Source organism: Netta rufina, assembly GCF_964035555.1.
Source record: "Netta rufina genome assembly, chromosome: 14".
NCBI classification, from domain to species: Eukaryota; Metazoa; Chordata; class Aves; order Anseriformes; family Anatidae; genus Netta; species Netta rufina.
The window spans coordinates 10,303,228-10,328,384 of record NC_140137.1 but is presented as its reverse complement, the minus strand read 5'-3'; the positions used below and the strand labels follow the sequence as shown (position 1 = coordinate 10,328,384).

At 54.2% G+C, this 25,157-nt stretch overlaps 1 protein-coding gene across 1 annotated transcript in view; it reads right to left on the bottom strand.

The window, feature by feature from the left end:
- Nucleotides 1-6,716: 6,716 nt before the first annotated feature.
- SH3PXD2B (SH3 and PX domains 2B) overlaps nt 6,717-25,157 on the bottom strand; it is a gene marked incomplete at its 5' end in the record, with an annotated part of 71,286 nt that continues 52,845 nt past the window's right edge. The window contains 8 exons of the mRNA XM_084295097.1: nt 6,717-9,624; nt 10,453-10,578; nt 10,693-10,742; nt 11,286-11,512; nt 12,698-12,815; nt 14,582-14,686; nt 16,142-16,276; nt 22,345-22,370. Of these exons, the coding sequence (XP_084151223.1) occupies nt 8,194-9,624; nt 10,453-10,578; nt 10,693-10,742; nt 11,286-11,512; nt 12,698-12,815; nt 14,582-14,686; nt 16,142-16,276; nt 22,345-22,370 (2,218 nt within the window). The 3' untranslated portion in view covers nt 6,717-8,193. The remainder of the gene's footprint in view (nt 9,625-10,452; nt 10,579-10,692; nt 10,743-11,285; nt 11,513-12,697; nt 12,816-14,581; nt 14,687-16,141; nt 16,277-22,344; nt 22,371-25,157) is intronic.

The following is a 25,157-nucleotide window of genomic DNA, read 5'->3' as shown; positions in this document are numbered from 1 at the left end:
CGCCCGGCTCGGGCTGTAGGAAGGGAGAGCGCCGCTAGCAGTAACCATGCCTTTCCGTCCCTGCTTATGGGTTATCGTGCTGGTCAGTCGTTATCAAGTGGCTCGTTATCTGTGTTTCCTTATTTGACTGGTAGGGCACAATTCAGGGATAAAATTGAGCTGAGGATCACATGGGGCCCAAAGCCAAGGCTGCCGTGCCGGCCGGGCTGCATGCCCGCGGGTGAATTGGGTGAATTGTGTTAGGGACCTGATCCGGCTGCCAGTGGGAAACTCCCCGTGCCAAGGCTTTTTTTTCCCTCGGAGGATGAGGCTCGTGGTGGTGTGGTCGGGACGGGGACGTTGCCATTTGTTCGGTGCTGGGTGCCACCAGATTTCCCAGCCCCAAAACCCAAATAGCCCTGGGGTGCCTACGCTGTGGTGGAACAAAATTAGAACAAGGCCCAGTGGGAGAGCTCCAAGTGGACAAAACTGATCTGAAAATGTAATATCCATCCATTTAAGGCGAACTAGCTAAGGCCCAAATAGTAGCACAGCCAGATTCTCACTCGTTTGGGTTTTGAGCGGAATTCTGGGGCACGTGGAGAAGCTGGTTTGGATTCAGATAAAGCAGCTTTTGCTTTTTGTGGCAGAGCAGGGACTTTTGGACAGGGAGGCTGGGACCCGGGGAGCAGCCGTGGGGTAGCAGCGAGGCGCACAAGCCCAGCGAGAGCCCCGGACAGCCCGAGCTGATGCAGCCATAAATGTTAGGCTGGTGTTTGGATGAGCGGGCTGTAATCCCACGTTAGGAAAAGCGATGGGCTGCCATCGGCCAAACCGAGTTTTTATCACACGCAGGCACGTCTGCCTGCATTCTGCTCTGCTCCTCCTGGCGCAGGGAGGTGACATCTCACGGGGCCCTGCCCTGCTCATGTCCCTCACCCTGCCCCTGCCGCCAGCGCAGGGCTCAGCCTCCCTCCCTGCCCACCACCAGGACTTTTTGGAGCCTGTGGTGAGAAATCCACGTCTGCCCCAGTCCCCGTGGGCTCACCTTTTCTTTCTGGGGACTGCAGATGTGCTGGCTTCACCTTCTGCGTTTCTCCTGCCTCTCCAGGTTTCCCAGCATAGCTCCCACTGCCCGGACACTGGGTCCCAAGGGAGGCTTCAGCCATAGACAAGAGCTTATCGAGATGACCAGGGATGAAACCTGCTTTTACTTGGGAGAAGGAAAGAAAAAGGCTCTGAGGCTGTTTTTAGATGTTGGCACTTAAGTGGTAGATGGATTTCAGCTGTGATGTTAGACAGCCACAAGCAGCAGCAACCCAGAGGAGCTGGGTAGTGTACGAGCAGGCAGCAGCGGGGCCTTGGTGTCCTTCTCCTTGATGCTCCTGCAGGAGCTTCCCTCTGTCCTCAGCCCCCTTGCAGGCCTCCCCTCTGGCCCTTCACCCTGAGCACACCCCAAGCCTGGTCCAGCTTGGTGAAGAGGTGAAGGGCACGATTAGAGAGGGGCTGATGGCATTCTCGCTCAGTGACCGTGTGCCACCAAGCACGAAACCCACCCAGGCACACCCCGGGGCTGCTGGGTGCACAGGGGCGTCCTGCTCCTGCCTGCCCCTTCTTGCTGTGGGTGCACCGCCGGCTGTCCTGCGCTGCTGGTGCTGCCAGGCTGCGTGGCTGCTCTCGGTCCCTGGCCCAGAGCCTCTCTTACCTCATGGGAAGCACACCCAGGGGAGCAGATAACCCGTCCCACGTCGAGCCGCAGCTGCTCGGAGGCTGGCCCAACGTGCCAGCTCGCAGGGCACGGAGAAAACTATTTTCATTTTTTTTTTAAACTTGAAGAGCTAATTAGCATTTCCATTAAGTGTATAAATGAGAGGCTACTTTATAGAGTGAGAGCTCTCAGACACTGCCCTGCTGCATCAGCACGAGAGCCTGCTGGCTTTGCAGAGCCCTTTTTGGAAACGCGGCTCAGCGCCGGCCACGCAGCATCAGCGCGTGCTGAGCCCCGGCAGAGCCATCGGCGCAGCGACTGCTGCACGTTCGCCTTTGCAAAACGCAGCGGTGAGTTTTCCAGCTTTCTGTCTTGCAGTTTTCCAGCAGCTGAAGCCTTGTGCCGAGCTTGATGCTGCCCGGCTGAGACCCTCCGTGGTCCTGCCCAGCCTCCGGTTGTAGATCAGGGCCCAGCTGTGGTCACCGGCCACAACGCCGGGTGCCGCGGTGGCAAATGCATGACTGCAGGGTGAATCCTGGCCAGGTGGGTTCGGCTGTGCCCAGCTGTGAGCGGGCTGCAGTGGGCAGTTTGGCCTGTCGAGGCGTTCAGGGAAAGCTGTCTGACTTCTCAGTGAGCGACACTGGCTTGGAGCAAGCTGGGCTAACAAATGCCAGCCAGACCCGATGCCACAGTCCCTGTTTCGGGGTGCCCTGTGCCATTCAGTGCCAGCCCCCAGCCGCCTGCACCGCCTAAAGTGCAGAGCCCGCTCGCTTGGCCGACCCCTCAGGTCCCCAACAAGCAGGGCTGGCTGCACGCCTGGCTTTTTTCTCGGTGTTGCTCTTTTCTTTCAAGCTAGCACGGAGAAGCAGTGAAAGCACTCGCTCCAAGCTGGCAGCCGAGCTGATCAGGTCGCACAGGTTTACACTGTGCTGTAGCAGCTGCGAGGGATTTCAGGGCACGGCACCCAGCAGGGCCAGCAAGGGAGCAAGCTCGCTGCGGGTGAGGATCCTCGCCGGGGTGCTGAGCGTGGCCGAGCAGCGGTGGCCGCGGCGCCCTGCCTGCCCGAGGGCGACAGGGATGTTCCAAAATGGGCGCAAAGGCCTCTTAAAAATGATTTCCAGGAAAAGGTAGCCTCTTACAGATTTAACCGTTAGTACTCGTATTGCTATTTTTTTTAACCAGTCCGATGAGATATGATTTGTACAGAAGATCTGTTTGTGCCTTATAAGGGTGTCTGTGCACTTTTTATCCTTTCTAAAGCGACTTTTAAAAAAAAAATACAAAGAAAAACGGGGAGAAAATATCACAGATCAATGGTAGTTTTATAGATTTTTTTTGTGTGTTCATCGAGAATCCTGCTTTATATATATATAAACGTATATATATAAATTTAGGAGTGAAAAAAGTGTTTATTCCTATGGATTCCCACCCGCTCCCATTTGTTTTTAAAAAAAAAAGAAGAGAGAAAGCAAAAGCGGAGTAAGGGGAGCCCTTTGACCTTGCCCCTTTCCAAGCCAGTTACTCTCTTGGTGTTACCTTCACGAGTCCATGCTGTGACCTGGACATCACGGCGAAGCCGAAGCCTCTGCGTCAGGCTTGCCGAGCAAATCATCGGGGGACCGGGGTGGGGGTGGGTCGCACGAGGGAGGGAGCTGCACTTCTACATGTCAGTACTCTATAGCGTTGTGTTCAGTGCTGTGTGTGTTTTATTTTTGTCCATTTACTTGTTTTACATTAATATAATTTTACTTGTTTATGAAACAAATAAAATTTTGGCTTGTAAAGAGGGCTCCTTGACGCTTAAAAGCGACCAGAAGGCTGAGCAAAAGCTTTTCTTCCAAAGTGGGCTAAGCTGGAGGCTCGGGGATGCTGCCCACCCCCTGCCCCTGCAGGCACCCCTGCTCCAGGACATTTAAATACCTTGCAGGAGCTTTGCTTTGCTCCACAGAGGTCACTGCACAGCAGCTGCTCCGTCCCTTGAAGGCTCATTTAACCTTGCAAGTCCTTGAAAACTTGGCAGCCCCTACAGCAAAAAGCAAGGTGTGTTTTGGGGCTATCGAGGTAGGAAGGGGCACCTGCTCCAGCCACTTGCACCTCTGTTCAGGGAGGGGGCCATGTATCGGGGCAGGAGGGCTGCTGGACTCATTATTTTTTTTTATCCCATCCCCCGGAGCTGCCTGGCTCTTTATTTAACAAGCCAAGGTCGACGGCAGGCTGTGCTGTAAACTGTTTATATTCTGAAATGTGGCCGGTTGAAGCCAGACACCAGTCAAGTCACCTCAGATGCGGTTTGAAGCGGAGGAGAAGAATTCATTCATAACTCTGCCCTGGCAGGAGCGCAGCCACGCTGACGTGTTTGCGCTAAGCCCCACGCAGGCTGCAGGTGGTGAAGGAGCCCGACAAGGGCTATTTATGGCCAAACGCCCGGCTATGGGCTGTGTGGCCCAGCTGTACCCAGCGGGCTGATGCTCCCGAGCTGCCACCAGCCTCACGCCGCAGGGTTCAGGCAGCACTTGGCATCGGAGCAATGCACCCCTGGGGCGAGTTTGCAGGACCACTGCCTGCTCCCATCACCTGCACCCACAGCCACCAGCCTGGGCACGGTGACACACGTCCCATGCGTCTCACATGGCTGCAGACCAGCTCTGGTTAGGGCTCTGCCTTGTGGGGAGCCACAGCAGCACTGAGTGTTGGGCTGCAGCCAGCCCCGCACGGTGCCAGGAGCGGCGAGCCCCGGCAGGGTGGGAGCAGCGCGGCACCGCTCCCTGCCCCTCGGGCTGGGGACAGGCCCCGTGCGCGGTGCTGCAACACCCCAGGTTATGGCACCGGCCCCGAATTTCTCCTCCATTCGTTCCTGCTGCGTGGTGGCTCCGTGCAGCAAGCGGGCCCCGGGTTGTCAGTGTGCCAGCCACAAAGTGTGGGCTCCCAGCATGGGGCACGTGCTGCAGGCAGGTGAGAAAACAGCAGCTGGAGAGACCGGCCCCGGTGCTGCAGGTAATTCAGCAGGCACGGGGCCATCGCCTGCTGCCTGCACAGCCCTGCCCGAGCTCCTTGCAGCCCTGCGCAGGATGGGGACCTGGGGCACAGCAGTGAGGGCGGAGCTGGGTTATTTCTGACCAGGACCTGTAAGACCAAAATCTGTGCTCAGGGCTCCTTCACGTCACCGCCTGCGACAAGCTGCAGCTCTTTGTGCATGCTGTGTCCCCCCTGAGCAGCCCCCTGCCCTGTTATCCAGCCACATTTCACACCTCCAGGACGCTTTGCTCAGCGCCCAGACCCGGTCCCTGCGCGGAGCTGCCACCGCCTGGACAGGGAGCAGCTCAGCCCAGACACACGCCAGCCAGGGGTTCACAAGGTGCTTGAAACCAGTCAAGCCATTTCTTTTATTTCTTAAAAAAAAACAACAAACGAAAAATTTAAAAAAAAAAAACAACACAAACCACAAAAAAAAAACATCAAAAACAAAACCCCCAACCCCCCCAACCCAATGAATTAAAAATAAAAACCAGAACGCAACCCCTACTGGTGAAAGTACAGATACGGCATTTACACGGCTACATCTATCTTCCGCTGCCACCCCCGCCCGCCCACAGCAAAGTCGATTTCTACGCGCTTACACAACACAGCGAGACACAGACAAACAGAACGGCTTCGGGAGCATGTGAGGTGGCACGGGGGGCCCCCAACCCTCCGCTGCCCCCCGCCGCGGTGATGCCCCCGCCTCGGGCTGTGCTGGTGCTGGGCGAGGAGGAAGCTCGGGCTCGGACCACGGCGGTGCTCAGGGCCCCGAGCATCCCAGGCCACCCTCCTCCTCCTCCTCACGAGGTAGTCAGAGGAAGGTGAGGAGACGCGGTCTGTGTGGCCACCAAGCACGTGTTCCCCGCTGGGTGTGGGTTTTCCAGTCCCTTTGCAGACGGGGGGGCAGAAGGAGGGGTAAGGCTCCCGGTGTCGGCACCCTGTGCGGGTGTGACTGTGCTGGCACGCACCCTGCCTCCTGGGAAGCTCTTTGGGAACAAGGGACCGATGCTGCCACGCGCCCGCTGAGCCAAATACAGTACTTGTGTCAGCAAAATGAAGCACTACCAGTTCTGAGGCTCGGTCTGGGAGGAAAGCAGAAATAGCCCTCATTTAGCACGGAAGCAACAGAAAGAGCATTGTTCCCTACGAGGAAAAATGGGATCAGTGAGGTCTGTGAGGCAGAGAAAGGAGAGAGCCTTTGGAGCCTAAAAGGACATTCAGCACCGAGAGCGAGGATGCAGCGCCATGGGAAACGGGCACCCCTGCCACCCCCTGCGTGACTGCCAGCAGCCAGAGCGGGTGGGGGGACCCAGCTCCTCCTGCCCCCTCCCCAGGCACGGTGGGGCTGCACTTGGCTGCTGGACAGCTCTGCCCTAACTGGCCTGTCCCCCGTCCATTTCCACGGCAGGAGAGTTTTTATGGAGCAAGGGATGTGTGGAGACAAGGCAGTGTTGTTCCCCGCAACTCTCCCAGGAGCACAACACTCCTCCATGTGCCACGCAAGCAGCTGGGTTCCTGGGTTGGGTTGCAGCTGTATTGCTTATCGCCAGCTCAGGTGAGTCAGCCCGATCAGAGGCTGATGTGTGATCAGAGAAACCTGGGGGTGGGAGGGAGAGGAACCAGCCAGAGATCGGGGTGCATGAGTTCCCAGGGCTGAAAACAAACCTCGGGGCTTCTGGATGGACTAGGATGGTCAGGGCTTCCCTGTCTATAAAACAGGGCTGGGACAAACTGCCCGCCCCATCACCTTTCCAAATGACACTGCCCTCAGGCACCACCACGTTTGTTCCCTATGTACAAAGAGCTATCTTTAAGTCCACATTTCCAGCATAGAAAGTGTGGGACAAGGGAAGGCAGCAAGTGCTCAAGGGAGTGGATAACACTCCTCCGGCACGGAGAGTGCCCTCAGTTCTGCTAGCCTCAAATTAGAGGGAAAACTCTAATTGTTTTCAGCAGCACAACAATGTAGCCGCAGAACTGCATCTGCAGCACTTACACTTGTAATTAGAATGGAAAGGGCAAACGGGCTGGGTCAGCCGCAAACCCACAGAAGTGCCGGGCATGAAGCTCTTCCAGAGAGAAACGTGGCCCTTGATCTGCGAGCAGCCATGTACGGACAGGAGGAAAGCAGCACAAGGGAGCAATAGGTGAGCAGACCCCATCCATCCTCCCGCTGGGATGAACATCACTGCTAGCAACATCAGACCTGGCAGGCAGGATGGTCAGCGGGGAAAAAAAACCCAGCTCCATCTGACCTGAAGCCCCCAAAGCTGACCAACACACAGGGGGAACTGAAAGAATCCAGGGTGTGGGATGACAGAAAGCTGGGGTGGCAAACAAGGCAGGGAGCAACCTGAGCACCAGACACGCCTCACAACTGGTTGCGATGAGGAGCTGAACTCCCACATTCTGGATTGCACTTGATAATATCAGCACCTACGGAGGGACCCACCTGCTGGCTGCTGCCCGCCAGCCCCGGGAAGCTCGGTGGGTCGCGGGACCAGGCAGTCCCCTATCAGTCCGACGGGCAGCGCAGTCTGTGAGGGGAAGGAAAGCAAAGCATCCTCTTGCCAGGGCTTCTGGGGTCATTCCGGTCCTCCGTGTGTTGCATAGGATTCTTCAGCTACCGAAGCAAAACACCTCTCGTTGGGTTGTAATACTGCAAGGTACGGTCTGCATAGTGCCCTGGGTCAGCAGAGAGGACCTGTTATGTGTGTGCGCTTGTGTGCATTTTTTTTTTCTTATTTTTTTTTCTTTTTTTTCCCACCAGAAGGATGTTTAAGTTAACACTTGTCGTTGCAGAGTGGGGAAGGACCATGGGACTGTCCTATGACGTGTGCAGGGAAAAGCAGGGCAGAGCGTGGAGTGCAGCACCTGGCTCCCGGCGTGCAGTCGTGGCTGCACATGCACGCAGAGCTACAGGGACCCTGTTCTGAGCAATCGTCCCGCTTTTTTGCCACATCTCCTATGACCCTGCTACACATTTGGACTAAGCAATGCGACGTACAACATTCAACCATGACCCTGAGCCTCAGGGAAAACCAAATCCCTCCATGAGGCCAGATTTCCTTCACTGGTACCAGGGCCAAGCTGCATTTCTCCCCCTGGCTGCTGCCGCCTCTTGATTTCCCGGGACAGGTGGCAAAAACCACCTATCGAGGTCAACTTCCCCAGCATGGAGAACCATGGAGAACCATGCTGGGGCCCAGACACCACAAAGTGTGGCCAGGGCAGCCCGTGGCAGCCAGCCAAGGCAGAGCAGGAGCTCGGTGGACGCGATGGGAGCGGGAGGCTGGGCTGCAAGGGGCGAGCGCGCTGCCTCCGAAGGGCACCAGCTGGAATGTGTGGTATCTCAATTATTATTATTTCTTTTTTTTTTTTTTTTTTTTTTTTTAAAGCCAGCCTTGTGGAAAACTATAAATTAATAGGCTAATTAAATACTCAGGTGGGAGAACGGGGAACCTCCGACCATGTAAACAGAGGACAGGCTATGGCTTCTTCCGCAGGTAGTTGGAAGGGATCCAGCCCTCCCAGCAAGGGCCCCCAGTCAGCACCTTGCAGAACCACCAGCCGCTGCTGTTCTTCTCGCGCACTTCAAACAACGTCCCTTCTCTAAAGCTGTTGGTCTCCTCGTCGCCTTCAAAATCCGCGACGGCCACGTAGAGAGCTTCCTTGGAGATGTCCGGGTTGGAGAAAGGGGCTGACGTCCTCTCCTTGCCTTCCCCTCTCTCCACCGGCTTGGATATTACCTTTGGGCCTAAGCCGCTTTTCGCTTTGGCTTCGTCTTGGATCGCAGCGGACAGGAAGGGTTTGGCTTTGGGAGGAACCAGCATGGGTCTGCCCGGCAGCGGGGAAGCCCTGGCCTCGGGTGCGGGGCCAGCAGCAGGACACGCCGTTTTTTTGGGTGGTGGTGGCCTGCGGGGCGGCACAACCGGGCGCTGCGGCGCGGGCTCCCGGGCAGGCGGGACGATGGCTGGGCCCGGGGGAGATTTGGGCAGGGGTTTGCTCTCCACGCTCAGTCGCTCCTGAAACCTTCCAGAAGCCTCCGGGGCGACCGTGGTGTTACCGCAGGAGCTTTCGCTGGCGGCGGTGTCTGGCTCAGGGGGTTTCTCGGGGCACTTTGCAGGCCTCAGCTTGCTCCGCAGGCTGCAGATGTCCAGTTTGTCGTCAGCTGGAGGGGGGTCAGTCCGGGGGGCTGCAGCGGGTTTGGGCCTGATCTGAGGTCTTGACTTCAAGAAGGGGTTCTGGGTGATTGGCTCAGGCTTGTCCTCCACGGGCTCAGGTTTTGGCTTGGTTGGCTTGACGATGGGCCGGAGGTTCGGCTTCTTCACCTCCTTGGCCGACACCTTGTGTCCACATTCCAGCCCCATTTCGTTTTTCAGCTGGAAGAGTTTCCCTTTCTCTGATTTCAGCTCAGGCTTCTTGCTGTCTTTTGGGGCTACCGACTGCTTTGGCGGGATCATGGGCAAAATCATGCCTGGGGGTTTTGGGGGAGGCCTCTGCCTCTCCAGCAACTCGCCTTCCGACTTAATGATGGACTCCTTCCTGGGCGGCAGGCTGGGCTTCTCCTCCACCTCACGGTCCGAGATCTCCTCATACCCACAGGCGAAGGCAAGGTCGCTGCTCTCAGCAGCCTCCTTCCCCTTCCAGTCCTTGGCCCACTTCATACCGCAGTCCATGCCGTTGGGGGGAGCCTCGGGCAGAGGTCTGCATGGCCCCGTGGCTTCCTCGCCGGCGCTGCTTTCTGCTGCGGCATCGCCCAGCCGGAGCTGGGCCATCTCGTTGGGCAGAGGAGCCAGGAAGTTCGGCCTGGACGCGTTGCTGGTTTTCTTGTACTTGTCAATAAACGTAGCGGGGGCCCAGCCTTCCTTCTCCTCAATCTGAATGTACCACCAGCCACTCAGGTTCTTCTCAATGACCTGCGGGAGGAAAGGAAAGCTCAGACACACACTCAGCAGCCCCCTCTGCACAAAAGGGGATGTTCAGTATCTCCAAAAAGAGATGCTCAGTATCTCTGAAATAACATCAGGGTGGCACGTAGCTTCCAGGCTCCTGCCACCCCAACCTGATATCCAAATGCTGTATAATCACAAGGAAAACCAGCACAAATGACTTTTACAAGTGGGTGTTCAGCTCAGCACAAAAAGCACAGAACCAGTATCCAACTGGGAGGGAATCCTACTAAGGGGACCTGAACTTCATGAGGTGGGAGCAAGGAGTGACACAGCCACGACGAGGATGCTGCAGAAAAGAGTAGGACGCCAGGTACTGGCAGTGGCCACTGAGTGGCACTGTTGGAGTGATTAACCAGCAGCATCACTGCACTGATCAGCAGCCATCCTGCCTGTACGCACTCCAGAAGTAGGACTGGGACGAGCAGACTGGGGCAGCCATGGAGAAAAAATCCTCTTAAATAGGCACAGTGTACATTTTGAAAAGCAAAATCACATCTACAACAGGGATTCTGTGAACAAAACTGGGTGTGCAATTCTAGAAGGGCTTTTGGGGTTACACCTGGCCTAAATAAGAAAAAAAAAAAGTAATTTCTACCCCCATTTGTGATGAAGTTTTATTTCCATTAGCTCAAACAACACAGCACGCACATGCTCAAGGGACAGGAGGCCACCAAGAGCACCTGGGACCCTAAAGTCTCACGAGTTCCTGCTGTGTGATGTTAACAGTCCACAGAGGTAATCACAAGCACTGTTCTGATGGCAAGATGCGAGGAGGGAAGACGACAGGCTCACCTCTACTTTCATTCCTGCCTGGAAGCTGATGCCGTCAGGGATGGTGGTCTGGAAGTCAGCGATGGTGTAATATTCCTCTTCCACTTGAGGAGGGACGGGAGGTTTAGGCAGGTTCAAACCACGTGGCTGTGACAAAAAAGAAAACCCATCAGCATGTCTCACAGCAGGTGTAACACAAGGTCCACATAGACAGAGGAGTCTTAAGGCAGCAGGGAGGTTACATGTGCTCTATGAACTTACTATGGTGAGATCTCGGCGAGGAGGGGGTCTCTGCCGCATCTTCGGTGACTCTGTGGAGGAAGAATTTCAGATGCTGTTGAAGGTCTGGCTTGCAGTCACACATGCATTCCCATAAGGCAAGTGAAAGAGAAGGCAGAAAGGCAAGGACTAAGCCTGCCTCAGGCAAGCAAGCCAAACGAGGAATCTCTCTGCCTGGTACCCTGAGTGATGCAGGTCACCCAGGTTCCAAGGTTATCCTGCTGGAAGAGGAGCCAGCTCTGCACCATCAGGTGCTGCTGGGAAATGCAGCTGAGGTGACCACACAGAACTGCTTTTTCATCCCAAAGACCTGACCTGCTGAGGGATTAAACTGTGCAGCTCCTGTGAGGAGAGGCATCTGCAGCTGAACCTGCAGGCTGAGAGGCCTTTATTTACTGACACCTCTGCTGCTCCTCAGCAGACCCTGGGGCAGCACTGCACCCATGCCAGTGTCACCTCCAGACCTTGCTGCAGAGCTCATGGTGCCTTGCAAGCCTTTTGTCTCTCCTTTGAGCTATGTTGCCCAAAATTCTGCAGGATAGGCTGCACTGACACCTTCCCAGCTGGCCACTTACTGCGTCGGATGTCAGCGTTGGGCAGGGGACGGCTGTCGAACCTCCCGTCCCTTTGGCCGGCGAGCCCGTCCTTCTCTCGGCTGGCCACGATCTGCTGCCGGGAAACGCCATCCAGATCCAAGGCACAGGAGTGAGTGGAGGAGCCTGAGCCCAGCTTCTGCGAGAACATCTCTCCATTCCCCTTTTTGAGATAGGAGGCAGGGGCCCAGCCTTCTTGGCCCTGGTACCTGCAGCGACAACAACGGCAGCGTCACTTTGCCAAGCCTCAGTGCTGCCCCGAGCCCGTGCACGGGGCTACCAGGTGTCCCTGGGGCCGGGGCTCAGCACAAGCCTGGATTTGGGCAAAGTGAGCTCGCTCGGTGCCAGGCTCCATGTCAGGTGGCACCTGGAGAGCGGCAGCATTGATTGATGCTCCATGCAGGCTGCTGCAGCCAGCAGGCTGAGGGCTGGGAACGGCGAGGAGCCCGATTTCCTTTTCACCTCAGCAATGGCACCAGTTCAGGAATGAAACGCACTGGCAGGGGAAGCGAAGGGGAAAACCAGAGGGTTGCTGCTAGGATTGATGTACCTGTTCTCTGGATGAAGCTCAGCCTGGATCCCTTCCCTGCTCTAAATCTGCGCTGTTTAGAAGAGGAACCAGCGCTGTGATCTGATTGAAAAACCACATCCACGGAGTCTGCCTGCCATGCTTGAGGGTCTCGCGCCAGCGTCGGAGACGCTCCTGCTGGCTGGGCTGCAGCCACTGCACTCACATGGCACCAGATCCTGAGCTTGTAATTGCCTTTGGAGTTCTTGTGGCAGCTCTCCTCTGCTCAGAAAGTCAATGGACATTTTTCTGGGGCTTTGCTTCTGCCAATACCACAGGTTCAACGCAAGGTTAAGAAAACCGTGGCATTTGCTCCCACCCTGCTCAAGTCCAGCCATTAGCTAACGCCACAGAGAAGCAAAAACGAGCTTCCAGGAGAAAACAAGTATCAGCTCAGGATGATCGGGAGCGTTTGGCCTCAGCACACCCTGTACACAGCAGAACTGGCCCGGACGACAGCCCTGCTCCGCAGGAACCTCCTAACACAGCCAGAGCATCCAGCCTGCCTCCAGGACACTCGCTGCTTTTCCTATCAGCAGCACATGATGTAACATTAATGCTCCCGGACCCGCTGCTGGGGCATGTGATGCCGTGACGCAGTCCACCTCCCCGGCACAGGAAATTGAGGGATTTTCAAGACATTTAACCACAGCTATGCTTGGCTGAAACCTTGAACTTCAGTTAGCCTTGGTATTTAGGGATGGAGAGAAATGAGTTCTGCTACTCTGCCCTCCTCTTTGCTCTAGGCTTGCCCTTGGACTGTGCATCGGGTCTCTGCTTTGCATAGCCTGCAGTGCCAGGGAAGGGCACGAGGCAGGGACGGTACCTGATTTTCCACCAGCCCTCCAGGTTCTTCTGGATCACCTCCACCACAGCCCCTTTGTCCAGGTTCATTTCATCCTGGTCTCTTGCAGTGTATGGGTAAATAACGGTGTACTTCTCCTCTGTAGGAAACAAAGTGGAGTTTTACTAAGATACTGTTTTACAGAAACCTGGAAATAGTGGCTAAGTGTTTTCTGTGAACAGTAATTCTTGTTGTAACATAGGTGCAAACACACAGAGATACACAACTGTTCAGAAAAAAAATGCCAGTGAAATGAATTCCAAAACAAACCCAGTTGCATTTTGAAATGTAAGCTTTGGTGAGTTTCCCCTATGACAGCCAACGTGAGGAGGCACTGAATGCCCACTTCTTTTCCTTTCACCCTCTCACATCCATCCAGTCTGTGGTCCCAGCTCTTGCTCTGGGATCCTGTGCTACTCACTGACCACAAAGATACAGCATAGGAAGCTGCTTGACCCTAAAAGGAACCCAATCCCAGCTACCACCACGGTCTTTAATCACTTTCATACATCACTCAAGCTTCCCCTTCCAGTTGCTTTTTGCCTTCATCCTGCTGAATAGCCACTGTTCCTGAAAATGCACTCCTCCAGGGCTTGAAAACACATCCAAACTGGGTGCCCGGCCCTTTGTCCTTGCCTTCTTGGAAAAGCACAGCTCTCAAAAGACCTGATTCCCCTTCCGCTTCATGCAAATGAGTCAAAGCAGCAAACGTCCTGTCCCATCCAGCAAAACCAGGTCGGCTCTTCTCTTGGTGCTGCCTGAGCCACCGACACCAGGACCTGGCTGAGAGCAGGGACTAAGGCAGCAGCTACAAGAAGTTCGCATAAATGTGTTGGTAGAAAGCAGAGACTCCAGTCTCTGTACCCAAAACAAGCCTCAAAAAGTTAGAAGGAACGGCTGATAGTGGAAAGAGAGGTGGACGTGAGTGGGGTGATGGGAGGCTGAGGAGCACACATGGCACATACCAAGGATGACACAAGCAGAGTCCCTCCCATGCAAAGCAAACAAACATGCACACAACAAGGCTGCAGGCACAAAACCAGGGCAGCTGAACACGTCTCTACAAAGTCCACCTTGACCCCATCCACTGGTGTACAAGTCCCCAAGGGTCCGACGACGGCCAACGTGCCTGGGCAGGGACCAGTATCTCCACGGGACTGGGAAGAGCATGTTGGGGAAGCAGGAGAAGGACAAGAGAGGACGTAAGGAGGCAGCACTTCGGGTCTCAGAGGAAACAGGGTTGACAGCAGAGAGAGGCACAGAGCTGTACTCACCTGGAGCTCTCTGGGGGCCCTCCCTGGTTTGAACCCCCATCCCACCTCCATCTCCCCAGGAAAAGGGCTGAGCAAACTACAGCACTGCTCTGAGCATACAGCGGTCAGTGGAAAGGATGCGTGCTGCAGGGCTGGTTCAGATTTACTGTACACAAAGGTTGCAGCTTTGCTACTCTCATAACGTGAACTCATGCATGCTCTTGCTTTCTGCATGACATCAGAAGACACAGGAATTGTCCTAGGATCTGAGGTTTGCTCCTCCTTCTCCAGTACGTGCAAACCACCTCCCTGGGAGCACAGGGGGCATCGTGATGGCAGGACTGGGTGTTCCCCAGAGGTGGCACCTTCAGCCCCTCTGGGGGAGCAGGAAGGCCAGCAGCTGCACTGCCAGCATCCCGCTGCCACACTCCTGGTGCAGCACTGGAGCAGGGTGGGCAGACCATCACGGGCAGACACGACTGTGGCATTTGTGGGTTTGTCCTCTCCAGAGCTCTTCCCCTCCTTAGGTCAGAAAGGGCTAAGCAATCCTGCAAGCCACTCAGCACAGCTCAGCACGAAGAAGCTGGGGCAGTCATCTCCAGGCACCTCTTACCTTCGTCGGGCTGCATGGAGAACTCATCCTGGACGCCATCCTGGGCCTCCAGACAGGTCGCTGGCACCCAGCCTTGCTCCTCTGATGTGCTCACAAACCACCAGCCTGGGAACAAAGCAGCAGGAGGATCAGCCAAGGACACCCACCAGCCAAAAACCACCTCCCTCCCTACAAGCCCTGAGTCTGGGGGGCTTTGTCCCCTCTGTGCTGCCATACAGGAGGCTGAGGTTACCCCGAAAGGGAGCACACACAGCAGCAAGGGAGAATCGCAGCTGAACGATACCCAAATGTACAGCTCCCTCCCCACGGTCACAAAAAATGGGACAACTCAGAAGTGAGTGACTCCAGCCACCTCATTTGCTATCTTTTTTATTTTTGTTTTTCCCTTCATGGTTCATTTTCTCTCAGTATGGGTCAGCAAGTCCAGTCTAATTAGCCGAGATGAATACACTGTCTGCAAATCGATAACTGACTCCTGCTGCGCTCTCGCCTTCTTAACATTTGTGAAAACAGCAGATTTTCAAAGCTAGGAGCAAACGCAGGATTAAAACACGAGCTCTCCCAGCGGAAACCTGGCCAGCTCCACAGAGGCCACTAGCAATCCCAGGCCACCCTGGGTGTACAATCAACATAAACGCGTGCTCCTCAGTTATGAAAAGCACAAGCTATTTGTGTCTTTAGGGGGGAGAAAAATAAAGACCAGCGTTATTTTCAGAGCCTCGCCAGCAAGTCATTTAGAAAGACAATGATTGTCAGGAAGGGAATCAACAGCTACCTGCCTGGAAGTGAAAACCAGGGCTGACCTTTCATAAATAAACGATTTGCCATACCTTTTGAATTGGCTGTGCTAATAGGTTTCACTTGCTTTAAGATTGCTTTTATTTTCCTCATTCTCAAGCACGGCTGCTGGTTCAACTAATCCTCTTGGGACTGGCTTTCCAGAATTTAAAAATCTATTTTCTTGATTTATCTGTAAACCCCCCTAAGCAACTCCTGTTACCTTTGGGGAATAAATTCCACTTTTCAACCAACTCCAGAAGGCGGACCTATGACACAACACATTCCCCTTGCAGAGGTTAAAAGCAAGTTTAAGCTTTAGCAAGCGAACGTCTGGGCTGCCTGCCCCTGCCCCAGGGCCGAGTGCTGCATGGTGTTCTCCTTTGGTGGAGGCAGGAATTTCACAAAGGGGGCTTTACATGGTGCTGCTGCCCAGCATCCCCCTCATCAGCCACTGTATTTTTCAGCACAAAGAAGCACAAAATGAGAATGTAAAAAATGGACGGCGCCTGGCGCTCAGCACAGCAGATAGTCAGACCCTTCCTTGAAAGAAAGTCCCTAAATCTCATCCGTGCTCATACAGAAATCCTGCAGACTGATGCTGCTTCCTCCACATCTCACTTAAGCTGCCCATCCAAGGACATCCCTGCGAGGTGCCCGGAGGCTGTTCTGCTTAAATTCCTACTAAGAAGACACTGACAAATACAGGATTGCTATTCCTGTCGCTGCTCTGAGAGGCGGAGCAGATCCGAAGCCCTCTGCCAAGCCGAACTCTCTCTGTACCTGATTCGTTCTTCTCAATGATATCCACCACCTGGCCCACGCACAAGCTGATTTCGGAGCTCTCCTGCTTCTGGTAGTCCGCCACCACGACATACTGCTCCAGCACCAGGGGATCGACCGACGCAGAGTCAGCTCCTGCACAGGGGGACAAGAACCCAGCCGCGCGCCGGGGTCAGCACCAGCTCCCGAGAGCACGGGCCACACTCCCGAGCGCCTGCTGGCCTGCGAGCAGCTCCAGGACACCCTGGGGACCCCAGCGTGAGAGAGGTGAGCCAAAGGCTTGGGCAGAGTGAAGACAGAGACCAAACCAGCAGCCAGGTGAGATGGGGACAGCCAGGTGAGACCTCGCGCTTGCTCCCACCTCCTGCTCTCACACGGAGCCGTCCAAGCACCGCCACCACCGCCGCGGGCGCACAGCATCCTGCTCCCTGCTGCTGGACACCACTGCGCAGAGCAGCTCAGACCCCAGCTCAGCACACACTGCCCGCAGGGAGGTTTTCTGGTCCTAAAAAGCCTGGCCATCCAAGTGGAGGGGCATTTGTAGGACACAGCAGCATCCCCCAGCCATCATCACCCTTCTTGTGCCTCGCCGGCTGTTTGCTGTCCCAGCTACTTGCTCCTCTAACCCTTCTCAGCTCCTGCAGCAGATCCTAATTCGGTGCCAGAAAAACAACCCACTGAGACGAGGGGCAAACGGGCAGGATGTGCAGAAAGCAAAGCACTCCCTGAGCCAGGAAGGGACCTGCCAGCTGACGGAGGGCTGGATGCGCCCAGGGAACCTGGTGCAGCAGCGCTGGCTGTGCCGAGCCCGGCCAGGCTGAAGGTGGCACTGCAGGCTAAGGCGAGGGGACAGCCAGCACTGCCCCACCGGCCCTGCCAGGGGACCAGCAGGCACCAGCCAGGCACAGCAGGGTGACGCTGATTTATTTTTTCCAGGCACGTTTTCATTTAGTAGAGTGGTCTGGATGCGGATCCCTTTGCTTGGCGTCTCCTACCAGGGCGGTACTGGGACAGAGTTTTCAAGTCAAATCCATCTCTGCTGTAGAAACGCAGCCCCACGTTTGTCTCTACACATGGAGACAAACTCCCCTGTTCCCCCAAGTGCAGGGGTTTGCTGTGTACGAGGAGATCGCGAAGCGACCCAGGGCTTTGCAGACCTGCGGGTGCTCAGCACCAAACCCAGACCCCTCAGCCCCTCTGGGAGGGCACTCACAGTGGGCTCAGCCTCACGCTGAACCAGCCACAAGGCACTTGGGTACTCAGGGCACAAGCAGCACTTGCCCAGCTGCCTACAAAAGCATCCAAGGAGCAAAAAGGTGTCAGAAACACCTGCACTCTTCTGCCCTCTGCCCCAAGGCTCAGCTCTAGCCTCCAGCCCAACACTTTGCCTTGCAGCTTCCCAACCTGCCAGCTGAGCATAGACCCAATTCTCCCTGGTGCAGTAGGAATTAATTAATATTTGCCCAGTGCTTTGGAATTAGAACAGTATTAATTACTCTAGCAGGAGTGATTGTGGGTGTTAAGTCGTACTTACAGGGGCTGTGCACGTACTCTGAGCAGGGGGCCTCACGTTTTGGATCAAAGGCAGAAATCACATCTGCTCCAGCCCTCTGGCTGCTACAGCATGGCAGATACATGGGACAATTACCTCCCAGTCTCAGAAGGGTTTGGGAAAGAAATGATACAGAGAGTGCTGGTCCCTTGGAATATAAAGGCAAAGCACAGCAAAGAAATTGCGGCTGTGCATCAGGAAGAAATGTCCACAGCCTGCTATGCTGCAAGAGGAGCCTGTGGCTCCCCTGCCATGTGAGATATCTCAGCCTGATAAAAGAACTTTCTTACGAGGGAACCTATTGCAGGGCATGATCCTGCAGTGACCAGAGCAGGAGGGATGAGCAGAGATGGACGAGATCCAACAGGTCTTCAGCGGTGCTGGAGCGCTCTGCTCCCCCACCGGGAAGTTCTCCTAAGCCCGAGGTCACCACCTCTCAAACTGGTTCTGAGAAAGAAAGACCACAGCCACAATTTAACTGAAATGCTTTTTCAGGACAGTCTCATTTAAAGGAGGAAGAGGCTAATTGCCCGTGTCATCCTGCCATAAACAGCTCTCTGCAGAGCTGCAGGTGAGCTGGCCAAGTGCACAGGATCTGTTACCACTAATGAAAGCTTCCTCCAAGCCATAACCCAGAGGTGGGGCACCAGACAAAACTAAAAATAGCCCTTTAAAGTGAATGGAGGATGCTAGGAAATTGGGGACTATCTGTTCTACTAGCTCAATTAAAGGTTTGCGCTTAAAGTGATCAGAGGACTTACCCAGCCCCTGAGAGCAGAATAACAGCTACAGGAGGAGAGCAGTGCTCTCCTTTCTGCCTCCCTGGCTGTAATTACACACAATGCCGTGAGGCTATTTGTAGTTTCAGCAGGCAATTCTGGATCCTCCAATGTACCTATTAAACCAGCAAGAGAAGCGGCAAACTAAGCTTGGAGGAAGACGTAGGAGTTAATTTCAGGAGTGCCTTCACCTGGCATAATCATCCTCAACCACAAAAATACGTGGTCAAGTTACAATAAAACATCCTATTTAGGGGCAGACTTGGTCTCTTAAGAATAGCAATGGCATAAACTTACTCATCTAAAATAGTACCTAAAGCTCTGTAGCTGGGGAGGGGAGGAAGGATTAGCACAGAACAGAGCCCACAGGAGAGGAGTTGTGTAGAACAACAGTAGCTAGGAGCACAAAGCTTGTATCCCCCGAATATTTTTGAGACTGACACAAACGTGGCCTAGAGAAGGGATGTGCATTGAGCCGAGAGACCACTGGGGTCCTTGGACTGGACTTGCAGAACAGACGCTGGCTATAGGTGCCGGAGAGCCGCAGAGGAGATGCACTCACCCAAAGCAGTGAGGTGTACAAAAACAGGTAGAAAATCTCAGATACAGGGTTGCTCCAAGATGTCATGTTTCCAATTTCTGCCTTTGCACTATCAGTGCCAAAAATAATGAGTCTCTTAACGGTACGGACACTGGTGCCTTCAGAGAGAAGCAAAGAGCTCAGGACTGAAATAGAAGTGGGGGCACAGGTATTTGGGCATTTGTTTTTAACGCCTGTCCTTGCTATACACTCCAGCCCCTGCCTACTGCTCTTTCCAAAAATGTTGTGCTTTGGATAAGCTTTTTTTGTCCTAGTTCTCTGGTCTGTGCCGATCAGACCCAGTGCTCTCAGGCCAGCCCCTCTTCTCCCAGACCTAACGAGCCTGTGAAGACCAGCACTGCAATCCCTCTCATCCCTCCAGGGATTCTTCCTGAACTAGGAAATAATCACATGTAACTAGCACTCACCAGTGGAGTTTCAGAATGGCCCTCCTATCGCTTCTGTAGGATGAGAGCTGTGCTTTCACTCTCCCTCATCAGACCAAACACTGTTTTTTGGGGTCTCTGAGCTACTGCGGGAACATTGCTCAGCACAGCAAAAGGGATGCAGCCAGGCAAGAAAGCATCTAAAACAAAACTAGCAGGGGGATATGGGAGCTCTTCTGCCAGTCTCCTAGGGCAGTTCCACCCAAATAAAAACTGCTGAGAGAGTTTCAGGCTCCTGTGCACTGCATTAGTGCCACAACAAACCTATGAATCTCCATCTGCTTTCTGTAGAACTCAGAAAGGAGGAGCAAATAGAAATGTTTGAAACAGTACTGGGGACCAATTATGATGATTACTTTTAGGTGTACCTAAATCAGTGGCCAAGTCAGGCTTCAGAGTCCCAGAGCATGAGGAATAATGAATAAAGGCATATAATGCCCACCAGCTCATACTAAGCACGTCCCTGTCTCTGGGCCTCCTCACAACACCAAACATTTGTCCCTCGAGCCTCTTGGTCACCGAGGAATGCCGTAGGTACCACTGCAACCCACTTTGTAGCCCAGTTACAGCCCATTAGAAAACAGGGCTCGCTGCTGCCAGGCACCCGGGAGCATTTGTTCTTTGCAGTGCTACCCCAAAGAGCAGCTCACCCCCACTCTGGGGGTGCTGGAGAAATAAGGGACTGGGAGACAATTCCAGTTGTGTTTGTTTGTCAGCAGCTGCTGGATGCCCCCTCCTCAGGGAGATCTCATATTAAAAGAGCCTTTTTTGTGTCATGCTGTTTGCTCTCAAAGCAGGCCTGGCTTGAGTGATAGATGAAGCATCAGGGGCGTCTTCAAGGTAGAATAGGGCTCCAGGTGACAGCAGCAGAATCAAATTTGGTTTCTTTTGCCAGAAAATAAAAGATGGTGAGAGGAGTCTCTAAACATGTCTGGAACAAAGCATCAGCCCTTTGTAGTGTTACACAAACACCTCTCCCTGATGGCTACTGCACATATTCCATGGCCAAACAAGGGGATTACAGTGCCACGGTCTAAACATCATGCCTTGTCCTGCCAGAACAGGGCTCTGGCTTGGAAGTTACCCCAAATCTTCCTCTTCTCTCCCTCTCAATGGTGCCAAGCAAGCAGCATCCCAAAAAGCATTTTCTCTTCGACCTCAGAACATCACCATGTCACACATAAACCTGCCATGCCTACAGGGCTGGGGGCAAGACGCAAAGCGGAGCTGCCCATAAACCTGCTTCGCTAATGGCTCTGTGTGAAGTGGGAAGGCAGAACGAAGCTGAGTGCACAAACAGGAGAAAAAAATCAAGCCAGCGTCCTTGAATTAAATTCTGCCCTCAAAGAAAATTTTTGCTGCATAACTCAGATCTTTTTCTTCTCCTCAACACTAGAAAGGTCGTCTTTTTTCTCCTGCTTAATGTAAGTGGACTGGGTTCAAAGTGATCTAAACACACACTGATTTCTCACGGGGAAACATAATACCCTTCCTTACTCCCCAGATCTTCCTACTGAGCCATCAGACGAGACATTTTGAGACAAGGGATTCTGTGTCTTTATTTTACCTCCGCTTTATCAAAAGAGAGGAGAAGGAAAAAAAAAATCATAGCCTGTTTTCATCCCCACCCACAGCCAGATGCTTCTCTCTGCCTCCACATGGGTTTGCACTGAAAGCAATAACTCAGCTTGAAGCAAAACCTTCAGCACATCTCCTGTGACAAAGCCAGGGAAGACCCACCACTTCAGCATGAGAAAGACAGTAAAAAAAATGCAGTCTGTGATTACAAATGGCTAATGAGAGCTATAAAACTGCCTTCCCAAGGTCCAGCTTTGACAGACATACCTTATGGCTGTCAGAGTTTGAGGAGAGCATGTTTTCCAAAGGTTTTAATTATACTGGTAAACCCCTGCTAGTTCACCAGGAGACCACTCAGTTATGACCTGCGCATGAGAACGGAGCAAAACCAAGAGCTACTGTTCAAGCAGATAACGTGAGGTTTCCGTACACATCCTACCCCTGGTCTCAGGAGGCTGGGACGTGAGCTGTTCTTGAAGGAGGAATGCCCTTCAGATAAGAAAGTAGAATTAAGTCTTAAGTCTCCCCTGTACCTTTTCTCTCTCCTTAGATAGGAACCCACGTATCTACAGGTAAATTTGCTCACGCAGTTTATGGCAGTGTCAACTCCCAGGCCAGAAACCTTGGGCCCGCAGCCAAGCGCCTGTCCCACTCCCACCGCACCTCCTGGCTGCTGCTGCCCCGTGTCCACCAGGCACCACAGAAAGCTACGGGGGACGTGGCAGCTTTTTGCAAGGGGCTTGCCCACCCAGAAAGAGCAGGTGTCCCCCGGCGAAAGGCGAAGCGAGAGCAAGGCCCAAGGTAGCGCGCGGCTGTTACTACCTCTCTGCAGGAAAGAGGCCGTTCTCTGGATAAACCCTGATGGAGGAACAAAAACGATGGGAGACAAGGCGTGAGGAGAGGAGGGACACGACCACGGGGGTGGCAGCAGTGGGAATGACTCGATGCACGAGCAAACGGGGTGTTTGGTGCAATGTGTGGAGCTGTAGGTGTCCGTCAGCCCCATTCTTCCATGGGACGCCTGTGGGATCAGGGCAGCGAAGAGCCCCAGACCCTGCTGTCCTCAGCCCTGTCCCTTCCTTGGGGGCGCAGAGGGATGTGGGGCTGGGACTTGGAGGGGACATGCTGTGTCGGGAGCCCCGTGCCCCACAGGGGAGCACAGCAGCGGTGCTTGCCATGGGGCCAGGCTCCCGCACCCCGTGACAGGAGACCAAGGCTGTGGGTGAAAGGAGGAGGTGGTGAAGTGGGAGGAAAAGAGGAGTGCTTACCAGATTTCTTCTTTCCAATGGGCTCCCTGAAAAAGAGAACGAAGAGTGTCAGCAGAGGGATGGGGACGTCTGGCTAGCTGGCCACAGGAAAAAAACATGCAGGAAAACACAGCGGCACTGGCCTTGGCAGTGCAGCTGACCTCCCTCACACCAGCTAATGTCCCCGTGGGGCACAACCAGCTGTGCAAACAGGCTGTCTCTCCCGCTCTTGTTGAGTAATTAAATGCTTTTGTCTTTCCCAGGATGAGGGCTGCTGGCCCGGACTCCTCAGCGGCTTGCTCTGATGGCCACAACTCTCACTGTGCCACTTGGAAAAGGAGGCAGACTAGAAAAATCTGGCAGCAGAGTCAGGTGCAGGGGAAACCCAAACCCCAAAAACTGCTCTCAGCACAGACCACAGCTCCCACAGAAGCGGACACCACTTTGAAGACAATGAGGGTAATACTGAAGATGTTCCATGTCCTGCACCCTTCCTGGGGACAAGGATGGGGAGAGGCTGGGGAAGGGGCAAGCGTTTATGCCCCAAAAGAAAACAACTCACTAAAATGGTGTAGAGAGGATGAACACAAGCAGGAGCTACTGGCTGTTATGAGGAGGCAATGAGACAGCTCCAGCACAAGTCCCCTCATTATGGACAGCACTGGCCACATGGATGACAAGATGGGTTAGAAACCAGAGGTCCTGAGTCCCTTCTCTTATTTGAATGCTGCAAAGAAACATGGTTGCTGAACAGCCCTAAACTCAGGGCATGATTAAAAACCAAACAAGCCCAAGAAAACATGGCCTGAGACAAGCCTCAGAAAAATCACAGATAGTAAACCAAGGCACCAAACCAAGCTGAAGTCCAAACAAATGCAGCAGCACCGTCCCCAGCTCCAACCGCAGCGGTCTGTCTTGCTGCAAAAGGGCTCTCAACACTTTCACACAAATCGCCACTGTGGCCCTGAAATATTGCTGTAGTACGGGGTGATGACAACCTGTAATTCCTCTAGCTGTGAGCTGCTTGACCACTGCTTGGAAAGGCAGCTGGACCAGCCCAGGTAGAGCCTAGGAGCCCCTTCCTCTGCTTACAAAATCTGCTGGCAGAACAACCTTTCCCTGTCCCTTTCAGGCCAAGCAGAAAAATCCCTCCGTGCTCAGCAAGAAAGCCAGCCAAAGCTGGGCTACGCTTTGTTCTCTTTCAAGCTTATCTGCATTTTCAGTCCATGATTACTGCAGATGTTTTATTCCCCCGGAGCAATGGGGTGATGCAGGGACTCAGCAGCCTTCAGAGCCTGCCTGCAGATCCCGACCGTGCTTTCCCTGTGTGCTCGGCCCAGGCAGCACCACTCCTACTGCTCCAGGGACACACACAAAACCATTCCCTGACCTTCAGGATGGGGCAAGGAGGGAGCCAGGGACACAGGAAAGCACAACCTGATGCAGCAAATAGCTGCTTTTTTACCCCTCCTGTGCAAGGCCCTGAGAAACACACTGAGGCCTCCCTGGCTGAGGGGATGTGGCATGGGCGTTCATAGTCCTGATCCCAAACAAAGAGGAGGGCACAGGAGCTATCGGACAGCCCAGCATTGCAGAAACCCCAGTGAGGAGGCTCAGCCCTCCAGCCCCATATCACAAACCCTGTGTCCTAGCCTAGTCCCACTGGTAACCCCCACAGGCTCTTCTTTGGCCTTAGGTGGGCACTGAGGAGTTAACCTCATCTGCTAGCAATGCTTTATCCTCCCTGTCCTCTCCACTCCCCCCTTCCCTTTGCATCTGAAACTTCTGCAACTTGCCCACTGAGCCATCAATAAAATTAAATTAAACGCAGCAAAGATGGAGCAGAAACAAACGCGTCACCGTGCCTATCTTTTAAGTTCAGAGACCAGAGAACTGTGTAAAGACCTGAACACCGTGTCCCTGATGCAGACACCAAGGAGGAATCTAAGGGACAGTGCAGCTCAAATACATTTCTAAGCAGAGACCAAAGTGCAGAGCTAAATCCGAGCTCATTGATGAGAAGGCACGGGGCTGGGGCAGCCCTCACCATGGGTTGCTGTGGGGCAGGGAGGAGAGGCAAGGCCCGGCAGGCACGCAGGAGATGGCAGGTGGGCACTGCATCACCCTGATGGAAAGAGCTGCTGCATTTCCCCTGCCATCTGCTAAACTTCTTACTCTAACTCATCCCCCCGTTTCCTTTCGCCGCCTGCTCCGTCTGGGTGAGGGGGCAAGGAAGGAGCTGCAATTTCACTTTGCTGCTGGGTTGTTTCTGGCACGGATGCAGAGAGCCGCAGGTCTGAAGACCAACAGCCCTGGCCCACCACCTCGGAGGGGACAGGAGCTCAGACAAGACAGGAAACAGCAACAGACTCCCGGCAGCATCTACTCCTCCTCCGCCGGTCCCCATGGAGCAGAGAAAGGCACGCAGCAGAGCCTGCATGCACGGCCTCCTGGAAACTGGTGGCTCAGGCAGAGGAGGAGGAAAGGCCACTGCCTGCCACTGGGAAACTCATTTAACTCTCACCCTCACAACAGTCGTGCTGTGCAGATGAACCAGGCAGGCACAGCACGACTGCAAGGCACCGGTACACGGTGATGACAGCGTGTCCCCACAGAGCTCCCCGAGAGGTAAAACCCAGCAATGGCTCTCCAAACGCTTCCCAGGACTTTCCCAGTCCCTTGTCAGGAACACTGAAGGCAAAGGTTCCTGTGTAATGGGAATCTCACTTAAAACTCTTTAAAACAAACAGAAGCAGGCTGTTCTTCAATGATAGGTATTAAGCTGTTAACCTTGCTGCAGGATGTTGTGGATGCTGAGAGTTTTCACAGGCTTA